At 34.3% G+C, this 19,032-nt stretch overlaps 1 protein-coding gene across 5 annotated transcripts in view; it reads left to right on the forward strand.

The window, feature by feature from the left end:
• Kiaa0825 (KIAA0825 ortholog) overlaps nt 1-19,032 on the forward strand; it is a 443,548-nt gene that overhangs the window by 44,145 nt on the left and 380,371 nt on the right. For 4 of the 5 annotated variants that reach the window (XM_027401813.2, XM_027401815.2, XM_035440466.1 and 1 more), the window contains 3 exons: nt 5,746-5,877; nt 14,687-14,855; nt 17,670-18,339. In XM_027401813.2, coding sequence (XP_027257614.1) covers nt 5,746-5,877; nt 14,687-14,855; nt 17,670-18,339 — 971 coding nt within the window. Of the gene's footprint in view, nt 1-5,742; nt 5,878-8,459; nt 8,570-14,686; nt 14,856-17,669; nt 18,340-19,032 lie in introns of those variants that run through there. The other variant, XM_027401817.2, reaches the window with a different exon arrangement.

Consider the following 19,032-nt stretch of genomic DNA (forward strand, 5'->3'; position numbering starts at 1 on the left):
ACAAGCCAATAAGAATAAGCACAGAAACATATGATATGATATATCATAAACAGATGAAAGCTCTGTCATAGGCTGTAAGCCTCACTCATTATCCCTTTTTCTCCTAAGTTTTAAAGTGATATGGAGGTTTTCAACATGCAATATACACCTTTATGAAAATTCGTAAACAAACTTAATGTAAAATAGTAATTTTAAAAGTTAAGAAAATGGTTTTCATTTTGGAATAAAGGACTAGGATTAAGTCAATGTTTTTCTTTATTTAGAAGAGAATCCTTTATACGCTAAACAAATAATCTGTCACTAGATGACTCAAGATTTCTACTTTTAGAATGTAAGACAACTAAGTGAGAGTAATCTTCAAAATTAAGTCCTCCCTTCAAGTGTTTGGTCCCATTTAGTATGAATAATAGACATTTTTATAGGACTCATATAGCATTGTAAATGGTTAAATAATAATAATAAAAAAAGCATCTGCCCTTGCATGGGTATACACCAACTCTTAGAATACTGAGATCAAGGCCAACCTGAGCTACATAGCAAGTTTAAGGGCAATCTGGGCAACATAACAAGTTCCAAGGAACCTGGACTGCAGAGCAAGCTTTTCTCTCTAAAAGAGAATAAAACCAATCTGCCATTGACCTAGCAAAAGAATAGAAATGTATTTAATCCAATTTAGGCTTCTATTATTAAATGTACTGCATAGAACATTATTATCACTTTGTTCTTATTGTAGTAAGATGAAATTTGCCAATATTTTAAAAGATATTTTATTTTATATGTATTTTTTTAACCTACATATTTTTCTGTGCACCACCTGCATGCTTGTTGCCTAAATAAGCCAGAAAACTGTTTTGCGTCTCCTAGACCTGGATGTACAGATGGTTGTGAGCCACTCTGTGGATGCTGGGAAACAAACCTGGATCCTCTCTAAGAGCAGCCAGCCTGCTCAACTGCCAAGCTCGGAAATTTGAAAGGATATACTTAAGTTCATAAAAATATTACTCTCTCACAATACTTAATAGACTATAAATTTATGTAGCTCTTCATAGCATTATCAATTCCATAATCATTACCCACTCTGCTCATTATTTTATCTGAAATATTCTGACTTAAGCAAAACATTATCTTTTAGTTTGTATTGGTATCAGAAATCACAGTTCTATTCTTTTGGAAGTATCTTCTTTTGGGGTTTTATGGTTGACAAGTTTTTGTAATTTTGCATAAAATGCCCTTAAATTGCAATGAAGCTTAGCACGTATCAGAAGCATAACAGAGCTGGCTTGAGATGGAGACTGTAACTATAAGCCTTATTTTACTTGTCAACTGTCTATTTCCAACTCACTAGCTCTTATCAAATGTGACGACATGTCACAGTTCTTAAAATTTGGTTCTACATAGTCAAAACTAAATGCTAAATCCATAAATCTTAGTAATATGCTAAATCCTCAAGTCTTAGTAATTTAATATTTTGAATTTGTTCATTAATGATCAATCATTTGTATGTAAGATTAGGAAAGAAATGCTCAAAATTAAGCTAGTGTTCATTATATGCCCAAATATATTTTAATTTAAAATAAGTTTTATACTCTTTAAATGCTATAAATACAATAATCAGTTAAGATTAATAGTTTTATACACCAAAAAAAGAAACTGATTATAGCTAAGTAAGACATATACTCACTATATTTTATTTTCTTTAGGATTGGTTTTGGTAATGTGTTCTAACTAGGCTTATGACTTCATATTATTTAATTTTTCATTTACTTTTCCATTATAAGCATTTCAAAGTATTTATATGTCAAATAAGAACTTAGTATATTACTACTTTGGCTCAATGCTATTTTAAAAGATTCTACAGTGGTTTTTGTTTTGTTTTGTAGTGTCAAGGGTACTCCCTTTTTCCATCTTTGTTAACACGCATAAATTGTACTCAATCCAAAGTTTCACTAGCCTGATGATACTTAGCCTTCCAGTCCTTCTCTTGTACCCTCTTCCTCTTCTTGTTGATCCCTACATGTTTTCCCAAACCTTCCATCTTCTACTTTCATGTCTCTTTAAAAATACCATCTCCACATTTAGAAGACAAATTTTGATTGTTTTGCTTAACTGGGGATCATTATTGATTGCCCATTCTACCCACATTCCTTCAATTGCTGTATTTGCATTTCTCTTTACAGCTAAATGCTTTTATTCCTTATGTACTCATCTCTGGATGAGTATCTCAGTTAGCTATATATCTTCCCTTTTCTGAATCTCACTGCAGTGCTAACTTAGCTTCCTTCATGTATATATATGCAGGGGGATATATAACTGATTCATGTAAGCATATAATATCACATAAATACACATTACAAAATGGGAGGCAGATGCTTTGTGCTACTTAAGAGACTGTTGTAAATTTTGTCCTAATCCCAAACCAAATTTCATGTGACAATTTTTTAAAAATTCAAGTCAGCAACTCAAAAGGTTATTATTTTGTATATCTGTTTTAGTGTGTGTGTGTGTGTGTGTGTGTGTGTGTGTGTGTGTGTGTGTGTGTGTGTGTGTGTTTTGGCATGAAAGTGAAGGTCAACAGACAGCTTGCAGGAATTGGTTCTCTCCTATCTTGAGAGTGCAGGTCAGCCGACTCAGTGTGAGCATTTTCCTACCGAGACATTTTGCTGTCTCTCAAACAACAATTTTAAAATAAAATATCTAACACAATACAATACAAGGTTTTGCTGAGTTGTATTGTATATGCTAAGGAAGAACAATAGGGAAGTACTAAAATTAGTTTTTTTTGTTTTTTGTACATAAGCCATTTAGTTTCTGTAAGAGAAGAGAACTTTGTATGCACAGTGAGACCACTGCAGTTCATAACAATAATCTTGAATCTGTGCTGTAGTGTTTCAGGGTTGTTCATTTATCTTGGGTGTTACACTGGCATGCATGCATGGTGCAAGAAGCATATCATATCTTTAAAACCAAAGTGGAAATGCAACATAGGCAAATGCTGCCAGAAATATCCTGACTGCATTATACATTTGATTTTAAGTTCATGTTTGGTCAGAATCCTTTTGTTGTAATTTAAAAAGTGTTGGGTGAGAGAAAGACACCATGCAACAGAGCTCACATGGAGGGTTTTTTATTAGGGGAAGGGGAATGAAAAAGGTGGGTGGGAGTCCGGCCTCAGACAGGAGCAGCAGAAGAGAAGAGAGAGGCGGGGCTTGGGGTGAGGAGACAGAAAGACAGGCAGAGAGGCAGAGGGAACATAGTGAATGTGCATAGGAGATGCTCTTTGTGGTTGCAGCTGAGGACATATCCTGTCAGGACTCCAAGGGCAGATCAGAACAGATGTCTGAATGCTAACACCTTTTACTTCTGCCAGTTTTTCAAGATCCTCCACATTCAATTATGTGGCCTGTAGTTTAAGAAGCTGGGATTTGAAAAAAAAAATTACATTATAAGAGAAGTATTGAGTTAACCAGAAGCACTGCACTGGCAGAAGGCAAGATGACAAAGATCTCCATCTGTTTGTCAGCTTTCAATGACTATGACAGAGTTCTTGGTTAGGTTACAAGGAAAAGTTATTTTGGCTTATAGTTTTTATTCTTTCAGCTGGCCCTGTTGTTTTTGGGCCTGTGATAAGGCAGACCATCATCATGGATACCATGTCAGTGAAGCAAAGCCATTCACTGTATGGGACCTGGGAGGCATCGAGAAAGGGTCAATTTATAGAGGTGTCTCAATATTCCCTTTAATGGCATACCCGCAATGACTTAACTTCCTCCCACTATGTTTCACCTAAACATTCCACCATCTTTTAATATTACTAGTCTGACAACCAAGTCTTTAGCATTTGTGTGCTTGGGGAATGGCAGCGAGTTCGAGACCAGCCTGGTCTACAAGAGCTAGTTCCAGAACAGGCTCCAAAGTCACAGAGAAACCCTGTCTCGAAAAACCAAAAAAAAAAAAAAAAAAAAAAGATCTAAACCCATAGTGAGGAGTTTCCTGGAATTATCTCCACAGCCAAATGACAGCATTTCTTAGCTACATCTGCTTCCAAATTGGGTCATATGACTAGTTCTCATCAGAGAAATCTGAACAGATGTTATTTATATTTTTTGAGCAAAGTAAATAAGAAACCATTTTTTTTCTCTCCCCTTGCTTCTTTGACAGCTTTTTCATCTAGACAGAGGCCACTTCTTTACAAATCTGAATTGATACTTCTAATTCAAATAGTTCACACCTTATCCCAACTCTGTAAATTTTTTTGTTGGTGTTGGTTTCTTGAAACAGGGTTTCTTTGTGTAGCTTTGGAGCCTATCCTAGAACTTGCTTTGTAGACCACAGAGGACTGCCTGTCTCTGCCTTCTGAGTGCTGGGAATAAAGGTGTGTACCACCACTGTCCCCCAACTGTGACTTTTAACCTAACCCATTTCTAATCTTAACTTGATTTATAGCACTTTTTCTTATAATGCAATCTTTTATGAAGTATATATCTTCATGTTTTAAACTAAAATGATTTTCCTTGCTAAAACAATAATTTCTTCACCGCAAGGAAATTAACATATTACAGCTACATCCCAAGCCCTATCACAGTGCATATTTCATATCAAACATGTGATGAAGTTTGTATAATGATTGAATGGTTAAAATGTTGATAGTGAGAAAATGAATGTGCCTTTTTTATTGAAAATGGATTTTTTCTACACAATATATTCTGATTACAGTTTCCTCTCACCCAATTCCTCTCAGATACTCTCCACCTCCCCACAATCCCAATCCACTCTCTTTATTTTTCTCTTATTAGAAATCAAGCATGCATCTAAATAAATTAAAAACAAGATAAAATAAATCCAAACAAGAATAGAACAAACAAGCAGACAAACAAAAGAGTCGAAGAAAAAGCATGAGAAACACATACAGATGCCTCTGGAGACACCCACATTTAGACACAGAAATCCCATAAAACCCCAAAACCAGAAACAAAAAATATAAACAAAAGACATGTACGGCTAAAAAAATGCCCCGACAATGCATTATGAGACAAAAATCTTGAAAATACTATTTAGTTTATTTCATGTTGACCTTCTACTGCTTGGCATGGGGCCTGCCCTTAAGTCTGGTTTGTACACATAATGAGACTCTCTTGGAGAAACTATTTTTCCCTTTGCTAATGGATAAATTGAAGCCAGCTTCTGGGTCGGGGATGGGATTTGTGTTCTCCTCTCAGTGATGGGACCCCATGTATGCTGTCACAGTCTCTGTGGGTTCCTATGCATGTGTCTTAAGGAAGAATAATATGGTTGTCAAAGGGATGCTAGGAAGCTCCCAGAAAAATATATTTGTTTTTCCACATAGCAGTAAGCTTAAGGTGGATGAAGACTTTTAAAAATTTTGGTGCAACTCCTGGGTCTGTGGTGACAAGGATGGGGTACTCAGCGGTGTCTGTGCAACCCCTCAAGAATAACTGCAATGGCTGTGATTTGTTCTGCAGCTGTCAGATGTGAGAAAATCAGAAGGGTACTTGGGCTGTCTCGGGCATTTTTTAACTTTCAAGACACAGAGAAGGTTGAAAATTATGACATTTAAATAACAAAAATTAATGTGCTTTATAATACCCTTGTTCTCGAACTCCTCTATTTCACTGTCTGCAAATGGAAATCCTCAGTTTTGGCACAATATCACAACTTGAGGTAGGCTGTTTCCACTCCTGTCCCTCCGTTTGTGATAACTTGCTTGTTTTTATTCTTGTTTCATAGGATGGACAGGTTAAATGAATATTCTCATAATTCATTTGACCTACAATCTCTATTAAACTCCTTTCCTGGAGATTTGGAATTTAAGCAGATCTTCAGTGACATTGGTGAACAGATGCAACAAAATGCTACCAGGTAACTATTGCTATCACTTAAATTAAATTGTCTCCATGTTTTATTCACATAAAAACTACCTTTTTTGGATTCAGGATTATCTCTTATATTGTGTTTTTTTCCATACCATTAGTTTCTTGAAAGATACTGATTATTGATTTTGAGGCTAGTTTTGAACTCAGACATCTTCCTGCCTCGCCTCCCAAGTGCTGGGATTAAAGGATTGAGCCAGCATGCCCTGCTCTAGATTTTCATACATTTAGAAGTTAGCATTGCTGCTTGGGCATAAACTTAAATTTGAAGATAAATGATCAAAATAAAATGATGGTGTCCAGTCATAAGTGCTGTAAACAAAGCCTGAAAAAGGAATTCTTTTAGAGTAAGGGTTACGCATCCCTGTAACCCAGTACATTGAGGGAGAGGCAGCAGATAGAAGTATATCTAGGGCTAACATAGTAAGATACTGATGCAAAAGAAGGCAAACATACCTTGAAATGAGTTTTTAAGATCAATGCTTTAAGGAAAATATTTTCTTTTCATTTCAATAGGGAAAGTTAAACTTCTTATTTTTAATTTGGTTTTGTCTGTATATAATATATAAAATATAAATATATATTAAAGGTAATATGCGTATGACATAACCATACTCTTAAGTGTAGATATGTAATATAAAGTAACTGAGATTTTAGTATAATTGGTTTATGTAACATTTCTATTATGTATTATATGACAGAGTTTCTAACCTAAAGAAATTAAAAGAACCTTAAATAAAATAGATTAAGTTATTCATTTAAATTACAAAGCAACTTATATTTTTAATAGAAATATTTTTTTAAATACCAACTTCTCCCATAGTAATTTCTTTGGCCCTGTCAAAGCAAAGCAAGACAGTGAATGATATTTTTTGTTATATATTGCTTCATTATTTGCTAAATTGCTCTCTATTTCCTCTACTTGATCAATAAAAAATCATATTTAAGAGTATAATAATGATTAAAACTTTTTCATTCATAAATTATTATTTAGGTTAAAATTGATGTTGATTTTACAAGAAAGCATAGTATAGGATACAATTCTTACATTAAAAACCTTTTATTGCCCATCTATTAAAAATGAACCTATAGCCTCAAGTGACCATTGATCTTCACCAGGGATAGAAGAAGGAAGTAGCTGTATGTGCTGCATACTACATTTAGAATCAAGTCTATTTTTCATCAAATTCAATTATGTTTTTATTATACTCTAGAGAATAAACATAATAGTATAGAGTACATATATTTTCAAAAATAAAATACTGAATAATAACTATGGTTCACAAGAGTATAAATCATTTATGCACTCATGTATTGCCTTCTAACAGAATTGCTTTTAGAAAATTGTATGTCATGGCGAATCAGTTATACCACACTTACACTTCAGTAGTTGAATTACCCTTGGCATTTCCTATTCTAACAGTTGTATTTATCTCCTGATGGTGTACACTGAATAAGTAATGAACATCTGTATGATATGGGTTTCCCACATTGCTTTTGGAAGAAAAAAGACATTAGCAATTCACTCTTAAATACAGTATTTTTTTTCTTAGACTTGAATTTTCCAAGCTGTATTTCTTACAGTGACCCCGACAACTTAAGTGTGAATTCCTTTTACTTCTTCTTAATATCATCAAGTTTTATGAGCCACAGGGTCTTTCACCTTCCCACAGCAGTGATTCACCAGAATGGACAGTGTGCCCAGAGGTCACTGAACCTTCACCTGCCTTTGAAGCCATTCTTGCGTTAATTTCTTCATTTCCACTCAAACCAAAGCTATGTGACTTGTACTTTTGAGATAGGAGACAATGACAATGAATTATTTACTTAAACACACATCACAACTCATAACAAAGTATAAATAAACTTTTGTGGATTAGTAGTGTGAATTGTACCCACAAAAAATTGAATAAGAGAGTTACACAAAGCCTTGAATAGTTTTTGAGTTGACTGAAACATATGAGTTTAATAAGAAACAGAGGGACAGAACACTTGGCAAATACTGTTTATTTAAAACCTTACTTTATTCTTCTGTTTCCTAATTATGGACAACTTGTATGTAGCTCATGGATTGAATTTTGCTGACACTGATGTAATTGTCTACTGTTTTCATCTCAGGAAAACACAAGAAGTGTTACCTGGGAAAATACCATTTGTCTTAGTTCAAGAAGTGGAAGATGTGATGGAGTGAGGATATTGTGAGAGAATATTGTATAAATGCTTTGTATAATTTAACCATAGGAGGATACATACCCCATATATCCCCTTATATTTCACATGGCTAGTATTTTTAGTTATAAATTTTTCTTTACTGTTTCTGACATGTTAGTTTGCAAGTCTAGAGAGATGAAGTAACTGAAAAAAATATTTAAATAATCAACAAACCTTGGGCTTCTCATAAAAAAGCCATTTATCTGATGGTGTGCACAATTTGTTTTGTCACCATGGCAAATTATGTAAAATGAAAGTCATTTCAAAGAATACTATATTGTTATTGTAATCCTGGTAGTAGTTTTTCATTTATGTAATAATATCAAGAGGAGCAAACTAGTATTTGGTCCTTTTTTTTAGCTGCCTGCGTTTGCTGTTTGGTTTGGACTTCATACTCCGTATGGTAGAATTCTTATCATGTCTCCCAGCCTACGAAGCAAGACTAGTCTACAAGAAAAGACAACAGAAAGGTCTACCTGTTTCTTTATCACCAAATCTAGTCAGACTTACAAAGCCACATTGTCCTTTCTTCTAACCAAGCTGTTGTATCATTCTTCTACTGACATGTATGCTGGGCTTAAGCAGCTCAGTTGCCTCAACTTTCTCTGGCCCAGTTCAGAGTTCCCACTTTTTAATTTTCTCCAATCATCTCAGTGAGGCTCTGAACATGAAGTCTGGTGCTACCAGTAGACAGAGGTGGCACTGAGTAGAAAGACTCTGAAAAAGATGAATGTCAGTCTTTCTCACTTTCTCATCATTTCTTGCTATCTCCTCACTATCATCTGCTTTCTCATCTGTTGAACAATTTTTTTCTGCCTTAGTTACTTCTTTATTGTTGTGTAAAACACCATGACCAAGATAACTTATAAAAGAAAGCTTTTAATTGGGCTTATAGTTTCTGGGAGTTAGACCCCATGATGGCAGGAAAAGGCACGATGGTACGAACAGCTAAGAGTTCACATTTAGTTTGCAAGCAGGAGGTGTGAAAGAAACCACTGGGAATGTTGTGAGTCTTTGAAGCCTCAAAATTCTCTCCTGCCCCATGACCTAACTCCTTTAACAAAACCACACCTCCTAATCCTCCCTAAATAGTTACATGAATATGCTCCTTGGTATTTCCATTGTTCTGGTCTTGTTTATGCAAATATTATTTATGTATTCAAATATATGAGTCTATGGAGGTGTTTTATTCAAAACACCTCTCTCTCTCTCTCTCTCTCTCTCTCTCTCTCTCTCTCTCTCTCTCTCTCTCTCTCTGTCAGCTGTATTATTTTGAGTGTCTAGGATGGTGCTTACTCCTTAGCTCACGGTGTTACCTGTATATCTTCAACTCCTCTTTTGCCTTTACCCATAGCTCCATGATGATTGTTAAGAAATTCATTCAAATAACTTGAACATTTCAGATGTTTTAACAATTATAAAGTGAGAGCAATTATATAAGCCAAGGTGAGAGCAAGAAGAGAGAAACTAATAAGTCTTAGATTATGGTCCCCATTTGCTGTAAAGAAAAGTTTCTTTGATGGGTGGTAGTTATATTTATCATCCAATACAAAGTGATTAGCCCTGAAGCCATATGCACACAAACAACAAGGGATGCAACATATCCTATTCATATATTTGTACACGTGTGTGTGTGTGTGTGTGTGTGTGTGTGTGTGTGTGTGTGTGTGTGTGTGTGTGTAACAATAATAAAAGAGGCTATCAGTTTAAGAGGGGAAGTCAGGGAAGGATCTGGAGGGAGGAAAAGGAAGGCAAAAGTGATGCAATTCTAATTTTAAAAGTATTAAAAATAAACAATAAAAATAATAAGTAACTTTTTCTTTGAGCTTGCTATATGCTTTCTGCCAGGATTTATGAAATAAAAATGTAAAAATTATTCTAACATTCTATGTTAATTGGCATCATCTGCAAAAATATGCTTCTTTGATGAGTTTTGACAGGTATACTAAATTATGAGTATTACAGTGAGTCATTAGGAATCAGTTTATTACTATGGCTACTTAGCAGAATTGAGTAATAGGGTTTCTCTCAATGCCTATGACCCATAGGTTCTTGGCCCCAATAACAGTGAAAGGTATGGATTTTTTTCTTGTGGAGTTAGCCTTGACTCTAATCAGCAAGTTGTTGGTTGATCGATGCTATCCATGCTACTATGTATGAGTCGACAATCCTTTCTAGGCCGATGGTTGTCCCTTGCCATTAAAACTGGATAAGACTGATGATTACTGTTGTCCTTAGTAATGTTCATAGCATGTTCCAACACTATGAAAGCTAGCCAGTATAGCTGTAGCTTCCAGGTGGGTTTATTTTCTGTGTCCTGTGGCTCAATGGTGATTAATACAGGAAACTATTTTCTGGACGCAGGAGGCCTGTTGCACACATAAACTCACAGTGATAATAACAGCCTCCACAAGCCAGACAAAAATGTCAGCATGGAGAGTTCGGTGGAGGTAGAGACAAAGTTTCATCTCTTGCTAAGGAGCTATTGGCAATTGATGGCTGCTAAAAGAGTAAGAGTGAGTTTCTTTAAGACTGTGGGTCCTCATTGGTGGACCACACTCCAGTGAAGTATATGAACAGCACAAAATGTACTTTAGGTGTTTAAAAAATGAAGGATGAAAAATTGGGTGGGTGTAGAAGGAGGGATGGACCTGGCATAAGTGAGGGAGGGAGGGGGTCTATATGATTGAAATATATGAACTTCTCGAAGAACCAATAAAACTGAGAAAAATATTCTAACAGCCATTGAAAACATGCATATAACTATTTTAACCTTAGGTCTTATTCCGTAAGTTTTACTTTCTTTTTCTATTTTATGACTTGATTGAAAAGATTGAATTTTAAATCAGGCAGAAGTGTGGACTTAGGTTATAAGAGTTTATGTTGTAATTTCTTTCTTATATTTCAATATCCTTTCATATAATGTCTACTACAAGGACAAGCCATTTCAATACTTCTTGTAGGACTTAGTGGCTTCTTCCTGCGTACTTCCTTAGCACATTTGTACACACCTCTTAGTGAAGTCTTACTGGATTGTGGTTATTTACTAACAGGTATGTCTATCTAGCTAGACAGAACTCCTTTACTGATGGGATGCTGTCCTACTGTATGTATCTCTAGTATATATTTCAGCCATAGCCATGTATTCATCATTGAGTTTATGTCTCCTAGATACAGTACCCATTAATTAAGCATTTTTTTATAGTAAAGAAATCTAGGAGTGTATGCTGAATGAGAAAATTACTCTAAAGTTCTTTTAAAAAGCATACTCAGGGTTTAGGAGAAATGACTCAACAGTTAAGAGCATGCTATATTCTTTGGTTTGTTTCTTAGTACCCACATCAAGCGAGACACAACCTGTAACTCTAGTTCCAAGAGATTTGATGCCCTCTTTTAACTTCTTCGTATGTACATGGTGCATAAAAACTCATTTAGATCTACACTCAACAGATAAAAAAAAATCTTGAAAAGCATTCTGATGCCATACCTAATAATATGGTTCATGAATTTGTTTATGAACAGCTTTCAGAAATGCACCCATTTGTCTACATTATTAACATGGATGGATAATTAAATTATTGGAATTAAAGTACAAGATACAAGTTTATTGATAAATATTGAAAAGGGGGTTGGTGAAATGGCTCAAGCAGGTAAAGACTCTTCCTTTGTAAGTGTGATGACCTAAGTTCTATTTGGAAAATCCACAGTTGAAGGAGAAAATTGATTCTCATAAATTGTCTTCTGACCTCCACATGTGTACTATGGCACACTGGCACTGGTACACACACACACACACACACACACACACACACACACACACACACACGTGTGCCTCCCACCATAATAGTAAATAAATTGTTAAAAACAGAAATGTTGAAAATATGAAGAGACATGGAGTACAACAGTATAAGTATATACTTATGCACTCAGTATCCAGTTTGAAAAATAAGATGTTATCAATCCAACCAAAGGTGTCTATGTACCTCCTCCCAACTTTATCCCCTTCCATCCCCTCCCTGCCAGAGAGCAGTGGGGACTGTCTAGTACATTTCCTCACATGCTCACTCCCCGACTTTGCAGACCTCCACATGATATGGCATTGTATAGAACACTTGCAAATTATTACATGAACATTGTCGTACTGTGCCCTTTCATATTTATCTCCTCATCAGGATTATGTTTGTTACATATTTTCATGTTAGAAAGTGTAATTCTACTTTAAATCATGATTCTATTCTTCACTTAATCATTCTATAGTTGATTCAAAAGTATTTATTTTTCCAATGACATTAATATTAGAAAATTAGCTAGAAAGATGCTTTAAAAATCTCACTAACTCATGTTGTTGGTTTGAGTCTTTGGACTATTTAGAGAGGCAAGTCCAAAATACTTGTTAGACTCTTTAAATTTTGTAGTAATATTTGAGTTCTAACAATAAATGTGCTTACTATATTACTGTTTGTTGAATTATATTGGTAATGTTTTCATAACTGGCCTTGATACTAAAGGAAATTTGAAATATTTATAGTTAGGAAATATTTAATTCAAAAATAACAACATATGCTATTTAAGAAAATTTAGACTAAGACTTATTGACAGGATTACTACACATTCTTGAAAATATTTGAGATACAGTTTTTGAAAATACTACCTTTAAAATGTTTAAAGTCAGTTTTTTGTTGTTGTTGTTGTTTAATTTTTTACCTCAATTAAAGGAGATGCTTTGTTAGGTAAGTCTACATACTTGCTTGGGAGGTTGAAAATAGCCTTTTATATAATAATCTGACATGAAATCAAATAATTGAGTTTTTAAAACAAGATGCATGATCTGTGAATGACACATTGACAAGATATTTTGTAGGCGACTAAAAGCAAAACCAAGTGAAAGGAAGTGCGGCTGCTTTAGTTCCTAGCACTGAGGGAGGCTACTTGCAATGCCACTGCTTAATCCCTTTATCAGTGTTTGGACAAATTACTCAACTACACAGCACTCTGGAGACTTTACATGCTTAGAAGCACAGTTCTGTTCTCTGCTGGGATTCAGATGTTGGAGATAAGCTGAGAGGGCCAGTGCTGACTGAAAGCAGTGTGAGGGCAGTTGCTTCTCTTTCCCATTTCCATTGCTGCACTCCCTTGGGCTTCACTGAATGAAGCAGGTGAGGATGCTATAACTCAGATTTTTGATAAAGGAGGTCTAGACTTGGTATGTGTGCCTAGGGCATTGTGCTCTCAGACCAGAGACATGCTTAAACCAGTCAGAAAATGCATGGCTGTCCCTTGTCAGACCTAGAACTGGCATTTCTGAGTAAGAATGCCCCAGCAGGAAAGTCAGCAGCAGTGGCCAGAGTAGGGTTGCCTTTCTTTTGTACTTTGTTTTCATGAAAGGGCTCTTTGATCCTCAGATTTTATTTTATTTTTTTCAAGGTAACTTCACTTAAATTTGCTCATATTCAGAAGTCTCCTGCAAAGCTTTATTCTGGGAACCCACACCCAATAAATTCCAGGGACATGAACGACAGCTTTAATAAACAGAATTTGGCCTCTAAACCCCACATGTTCCTTTTGTGTGAAACCTGTAATTAATAACAATTACTTATTAATCATTAGCTGCTACTTTCAAAGCAGTAACTTTATCTTTTACCAACAAATGTTCCTTAATAGTATTAAGAGAAATTTGCATAACTGTCAGATTTGGGTGAATTCAGTGTCAAAGTTATCTATTCCCATTGACATTCTTGTTCTTGTACTTTAGATATGCCACCATCAAGTGGGTCACAAGTTTGCCCCGTAGAAGATTTGTAAGCATAGATACAAAAAATTATGTATGGATATTAATACAACAGTACATTTATAAATAGAAATTTTAAAACAGATATGTATTATAATATTTAATTGTATTTTTGAAAACTTTTTGTAAATAAGGCAGCTCATCTTTGTGCTGTATAAATATTGAGAAAAAGAGAAAAAGTAAAATTTAAACTTCATCCCATCATCACACACATACTACTAACATTTGTTTTCTTTTCTTCCAGCCTTTTTATGTACACTTTCTATGTATTAGAGTTTTGTAATGAACTGGATGTCAATAGAAATATTTAACTGTACTAATATTGTGTATATGGTGTTATAACTTCCAAGCTTTCTGTAATTGCCCCTGACTTTTTACTCTTCCATTGATTGAAGTCTTCCATGTACCATCATTGGCATTTGGTATATAATGTATGGTTCTGACTTTCAAAGCTATCAGGTGTATTCTCTGTTTCTGTCTACTATCAACAGTGCCATTATAGTGTTACATCTGTGCCTCATGTATATTTTAATGCAAGGGAAATTCTATTGTGTCTCCAAGTAATTGGATATTTAATATTTCTCCAATTACAGTATTTCTATGAAAATTTGAACTGTTTCCAACTATGAATGAAAATGAATTAACACATCTCTTGCTATTTTAATATCATGTGGACATTGTATAAAGTTATAAATTTAGATTATATATAATCATATAACATGTAAACATTTAAGAACCTACAATATTGTGAGATGGTATTGTGTATATCCTCCCGAATAATTATTTTTCTTCTTTGTAGCATAGAGCATTGCATTGAAGAAATACAATCTGAAGTAAACAAACTCTGTCCAGATGTGCAGCTGCAAACAACAAGTGACTGCTTCAAATGGCTAACTAGCTATAACCATAATTCATCTAAGTCACCGTCCATTCCCCATGGAGATTTGATAAAATTCCTCAAAATAATGGTAAAAAAATTACTTGTTTTATGGTAGACTGGGGAGAATGAAATGCAACTGGTTGAATTACAATATGTAAATATTTATTGTATTGGTAATAATATCCTGTCTCATATAGGAGCTTTGGTTTGGGGGTATGTTTTTGTCCTTTTGTTTTTGTTGTTGATTCAGTTTCTTTCCCCCATCAAATTTTGTGAGGTATTTTTAATTTTAGCACCAAAGTAAGTTGTGTGGAAATGGAAGTTAAATATCCTCCTTTCTGGGTGAAAACTGATCTGCACTTGTCTCCCAAGAAGTTCATCCTCATTAGATTTTGTGTTCTTTCCCAATGCTAATTTTCCCTGTGCTCACAACCAAAGACAGTAAGAGCCCCTTAGCTTGTATGTATGAAGTGGCCTTATTGATCATTCTCTGCACTCCGAGCTTAACAATAATAGCCACTTTTGTTTTGGTGGAAGCAGAAATGTATGCAAGACCACTGTTAATTGTTGATCATTCTTCATTGCTGGCCACCTACTTGCAAGACATTTTTTGTTAACTTTCAACAAGAATAGTTGCTATTAAACCCACATCTATGGGGGTAACCGGGTTACAAAAACAGATTCTCATTGAAACAGCACAATTTTTAGGAAGCAGAATTTCTTTAGCTATGGTTTTAATTTAATTTAGTAGGGAGAAAAGGACTGTTTTTGTCCTGACATCAAAAACATTGACCAAAGCAGATGTGGAAAATATCTTGAGGTTTAAGTGGTTTAGGATGACAAAATCAGATGAAAATAGTTTTTTTCTGTTTGTATTATTACAGTTGTCTCTTTCATGCTTATGAAAGACAAGGAAGATAAAGGAAGACTATGTGCCCTGAAGCCTTAACCTTTTAAGTAATTCCTCTCACCCATTATCTTTTAAAGGTGGATCCTTGACGAATAAATATGGATGTAGTTATTCCTTTCATTTCTATTAGGAGCCACGTGTATTGTATTTCACTAACATTGATGTCCTGATACTTTCTCATTTAATTAAAAGCAAAGGATTTCAATTATCTTAACCTGTCACACATAAAGTCATTCTCTATTCACTGCAAAGGCCACCTTCATTTTGCTCAAACTCAAGTTTTGTCTTGATTTTGCATAATTTATCATGTTATTTTTGAGGAATAACCATGTTATCAAAACAAATTCAAATTAAAACAACTATCAATTTTTACATGCTAATTGTGTCAGTCTCAATGGCATTTTCATGTCTTTTTTGTACAAAAATTATTAATTAGGTAATAAACTGGTTCTTACAATGATAGTTATACTGATATTGTTTTTAAATTTTAAGTAATTATACGAACATATGTTTTGAACCTCTATAGTCTATTGGTATTTGTTTACAAATCAAATATTTACAAGTATTAGCTGGCTTAAGAGAAACATGAAGCTGAGATGTTACTATATAACACATCTGATTCATTGAACTGCCTTAGTGCTGCTGGGTCTCAGACTCTGTGAGAACATTTCCCTTCTAGAAATATGTGAAGAACTAGATAGTATGAGTCGTGAGAGCTGTGGAGAAGGCTCCAAATGGAGAGGAGGAGGTTGAGCGTCTATTCTCAGTCATGTCCCTTACTCCAGAACTCAAGTTTCTAGCATGTATCATGTATCTTTATCCAAAAATTAGGCTTTTAGAGCTTTCAAGTATCAGTATCATGGAGTTTTCCTTGTGAGTAAACCAGAGAATATATGGAAATGCTTTTTATATAATAAAATATGGATATTTGCCATAATTATTAAAATAGCACATTAAGTGTGTATTGCAGTACTTAAGAGTGAATGAGAGCCAATTCCAGGAATTTGTCTAGTTGTTAAATTCTGAATTACACATAATACCTGTGGTATCCTTATCAATAAGAAATTTCAAAGCTGGCCTAATTTTTATGCCCCTGGAGCCTTGCTTCCATTTCTTTTCTAATCAGCTTATTTCTACTTGCAGAATATGGACTAATTTCAGTATTGACTGAAATGAATAGGGAAGTTGTCATGTATAGAAAATGTGTGTGCAATTCAGAGTCCAAGAAGAAAGTAATTTTTTTTCTTTTTATTATCCCTAATTACACTCACCATTGTTTTCTACCAACACAGAAAGATTAAAGAAATAATTCCCTAGCATCTTTTGGGGAGCCTTTCTGGAGATTTCTTTATCCCATTTTGAGTTAGTGATTTCTTTGGAGAGAACAGAAATATTCTCAGATTAATTTTTAAAGTAAAAATCTTTCTTAACATGGTTCTCAGCAATGAATTTAAATGAAAGTTGAAATCTTCCAAAGTATTAAATTTTATTTCTCAGGATGGCAGCTATTAGTAACCCCTAGGGCACCAACTATATTTAATGATTTCTTTTCTAGAATTATCTTAAGGATTGTATTTTGTTTGAGGTTTTATAGTAAGTATATTCACTCAGGCAGGAATTAATTGTGGTATGATCTTGATTTTTTTTGTCTTAGGAACTCATTTTTCTCCAATAGCTGTATATTTAGAAATGTTTAAGTTTCAGCTTTGCTACAGTTCAGGTTACAGAGAATATTGAAAGCTAAAAGGTATATGTCCAAAAGTATAATTTAACAGATAGCCAATTGACTGGACTTTACAAAATTAAGTCTATATAAGTTAAAACATTCTATACTGTCAGCATTGATTAAATTCCAAATGCAACAAAAAATATGTTGAGGAGTGTAGGACAGTCATTCTAAATTTTAATCAATTATGAAATTATGCATTTAGGAATTGTTTTGTTATACTTAGATTTAATTGCATGTCTACTGTTGTAATTTACTTTTATCAGAAAGATTTATTGAATAATGAAGAAAATCAAGAAGAAATGATCCTGGATTTACTCTGGGACCTTTCCTGTCAGAGCAGCATCTCATTCCTGTCGCCGCTAGGTGGGACCTCCTTCTGTTTCCTGTCCAGGACCTCTCTTCATTCTGTTGAAGATTACTCTTCTGTGGATGTGAAGTCTGTTTGGGATGATGTAAGATTACATCTTCGACGCTTCTTAGTGAACAGGCTAGAAAGCCATAATGAGATCAACAATTCACAGCAAAGAGTTGAACTGAAAAATCAATGTATGAAGCAACTCCTCCTGCTCTACCCAGAATCAGAAGTGCTTATCAAGTACCAAAACATCCAGAAGAGACTGCTGGCTAAATTTCTACAGAACTCCTTCCCTTCCTGCAATAGAGATTCAGATTTAGAAGTAATTGCTCATGGATACCAAAGTACAATGCCCATGTTATATTCAATGATAAAAGAGGACTTTAACATACTATGTGAAATTTTAGCTCCCTCCTCAATAGTGCAGTTCATTAAAGAAACTTACCTGGATACAGTTACAGAAGAAATGGCAAAAATTCTTGAAAATTTTTGTGAGCTGCAGTTGAAAGAAAATGCTGTTTCTGGAGTTAAAACAAGCAAGAGCTGCAGCAAACACAGTGGAACCGTGCATGCTTTGGGTCAGTGACATTTACATTTCTGTTTGATTTTATATCAGCCTTTTACTTCTTTAATTTTTCAGACTTTTCTGTTGTCAATATATGGTGAAATCCCATTGCAAGCCTCAAAAGAAACCAGAAAGTAGATGAAATGAGCTTTCATGTCATGCATTCCTCTTTCTGGAAGTGTAGTCATGGAAGTGGTTCATCTCTTGTTAAACTGTTAGTGATACTGAAATTGGACGTCATATAAAAATGAAGTTTTGGTTTTCTGGAATGCATACAATAAATGATAAAGTGTTATCTAAAAGAAACTCATGTGCGCTAACACATATAAATACATGTACAAATATATGTACAACAGAAGAGCATGAACTTCACTGTATCATGTCTTCCAAAGTCAAAACAGTATTACTTAATAGGAATTGTTGAAAGTTGGTTTAATTTACATTAACTAAAGAAGTAAAAAATTACATTTTAGTCAGCCAATTCTAATACATATAAATTATAAATATTAATCATAAAATATTGTTATTGCTTAGGAGATATAGTGCTTTATAAATCATTTTAAAATCTCTATTTTATATTATAACATATACAATAAAATATGGCTTAAAATTCCTAATTTTATTCAAAATATTAAAGTATAAAGAAAAGAGAATATAATACTATAATAAACTTTCTTATTATGGTTTTAATTTTGCACTAGTGGAG

The sequence above is a fragment of the Cricetulus griseus genome, chromosome 2, assembly GCF_003668045.3.
Source record: "Cricetulus griseus strain 17A/GY chromosome 2, alternate assembly CriGri-PICRH-1.0, whole genome shotgun sequence".
In the NCBI taxonomy this organism is placed as follows: domain Eukaryota; kingdom Metazoa; phylum Chordata; class Mammalia; order Rodentia; family Cricetidae; genus Cricetulus; species Cricetulus griseus.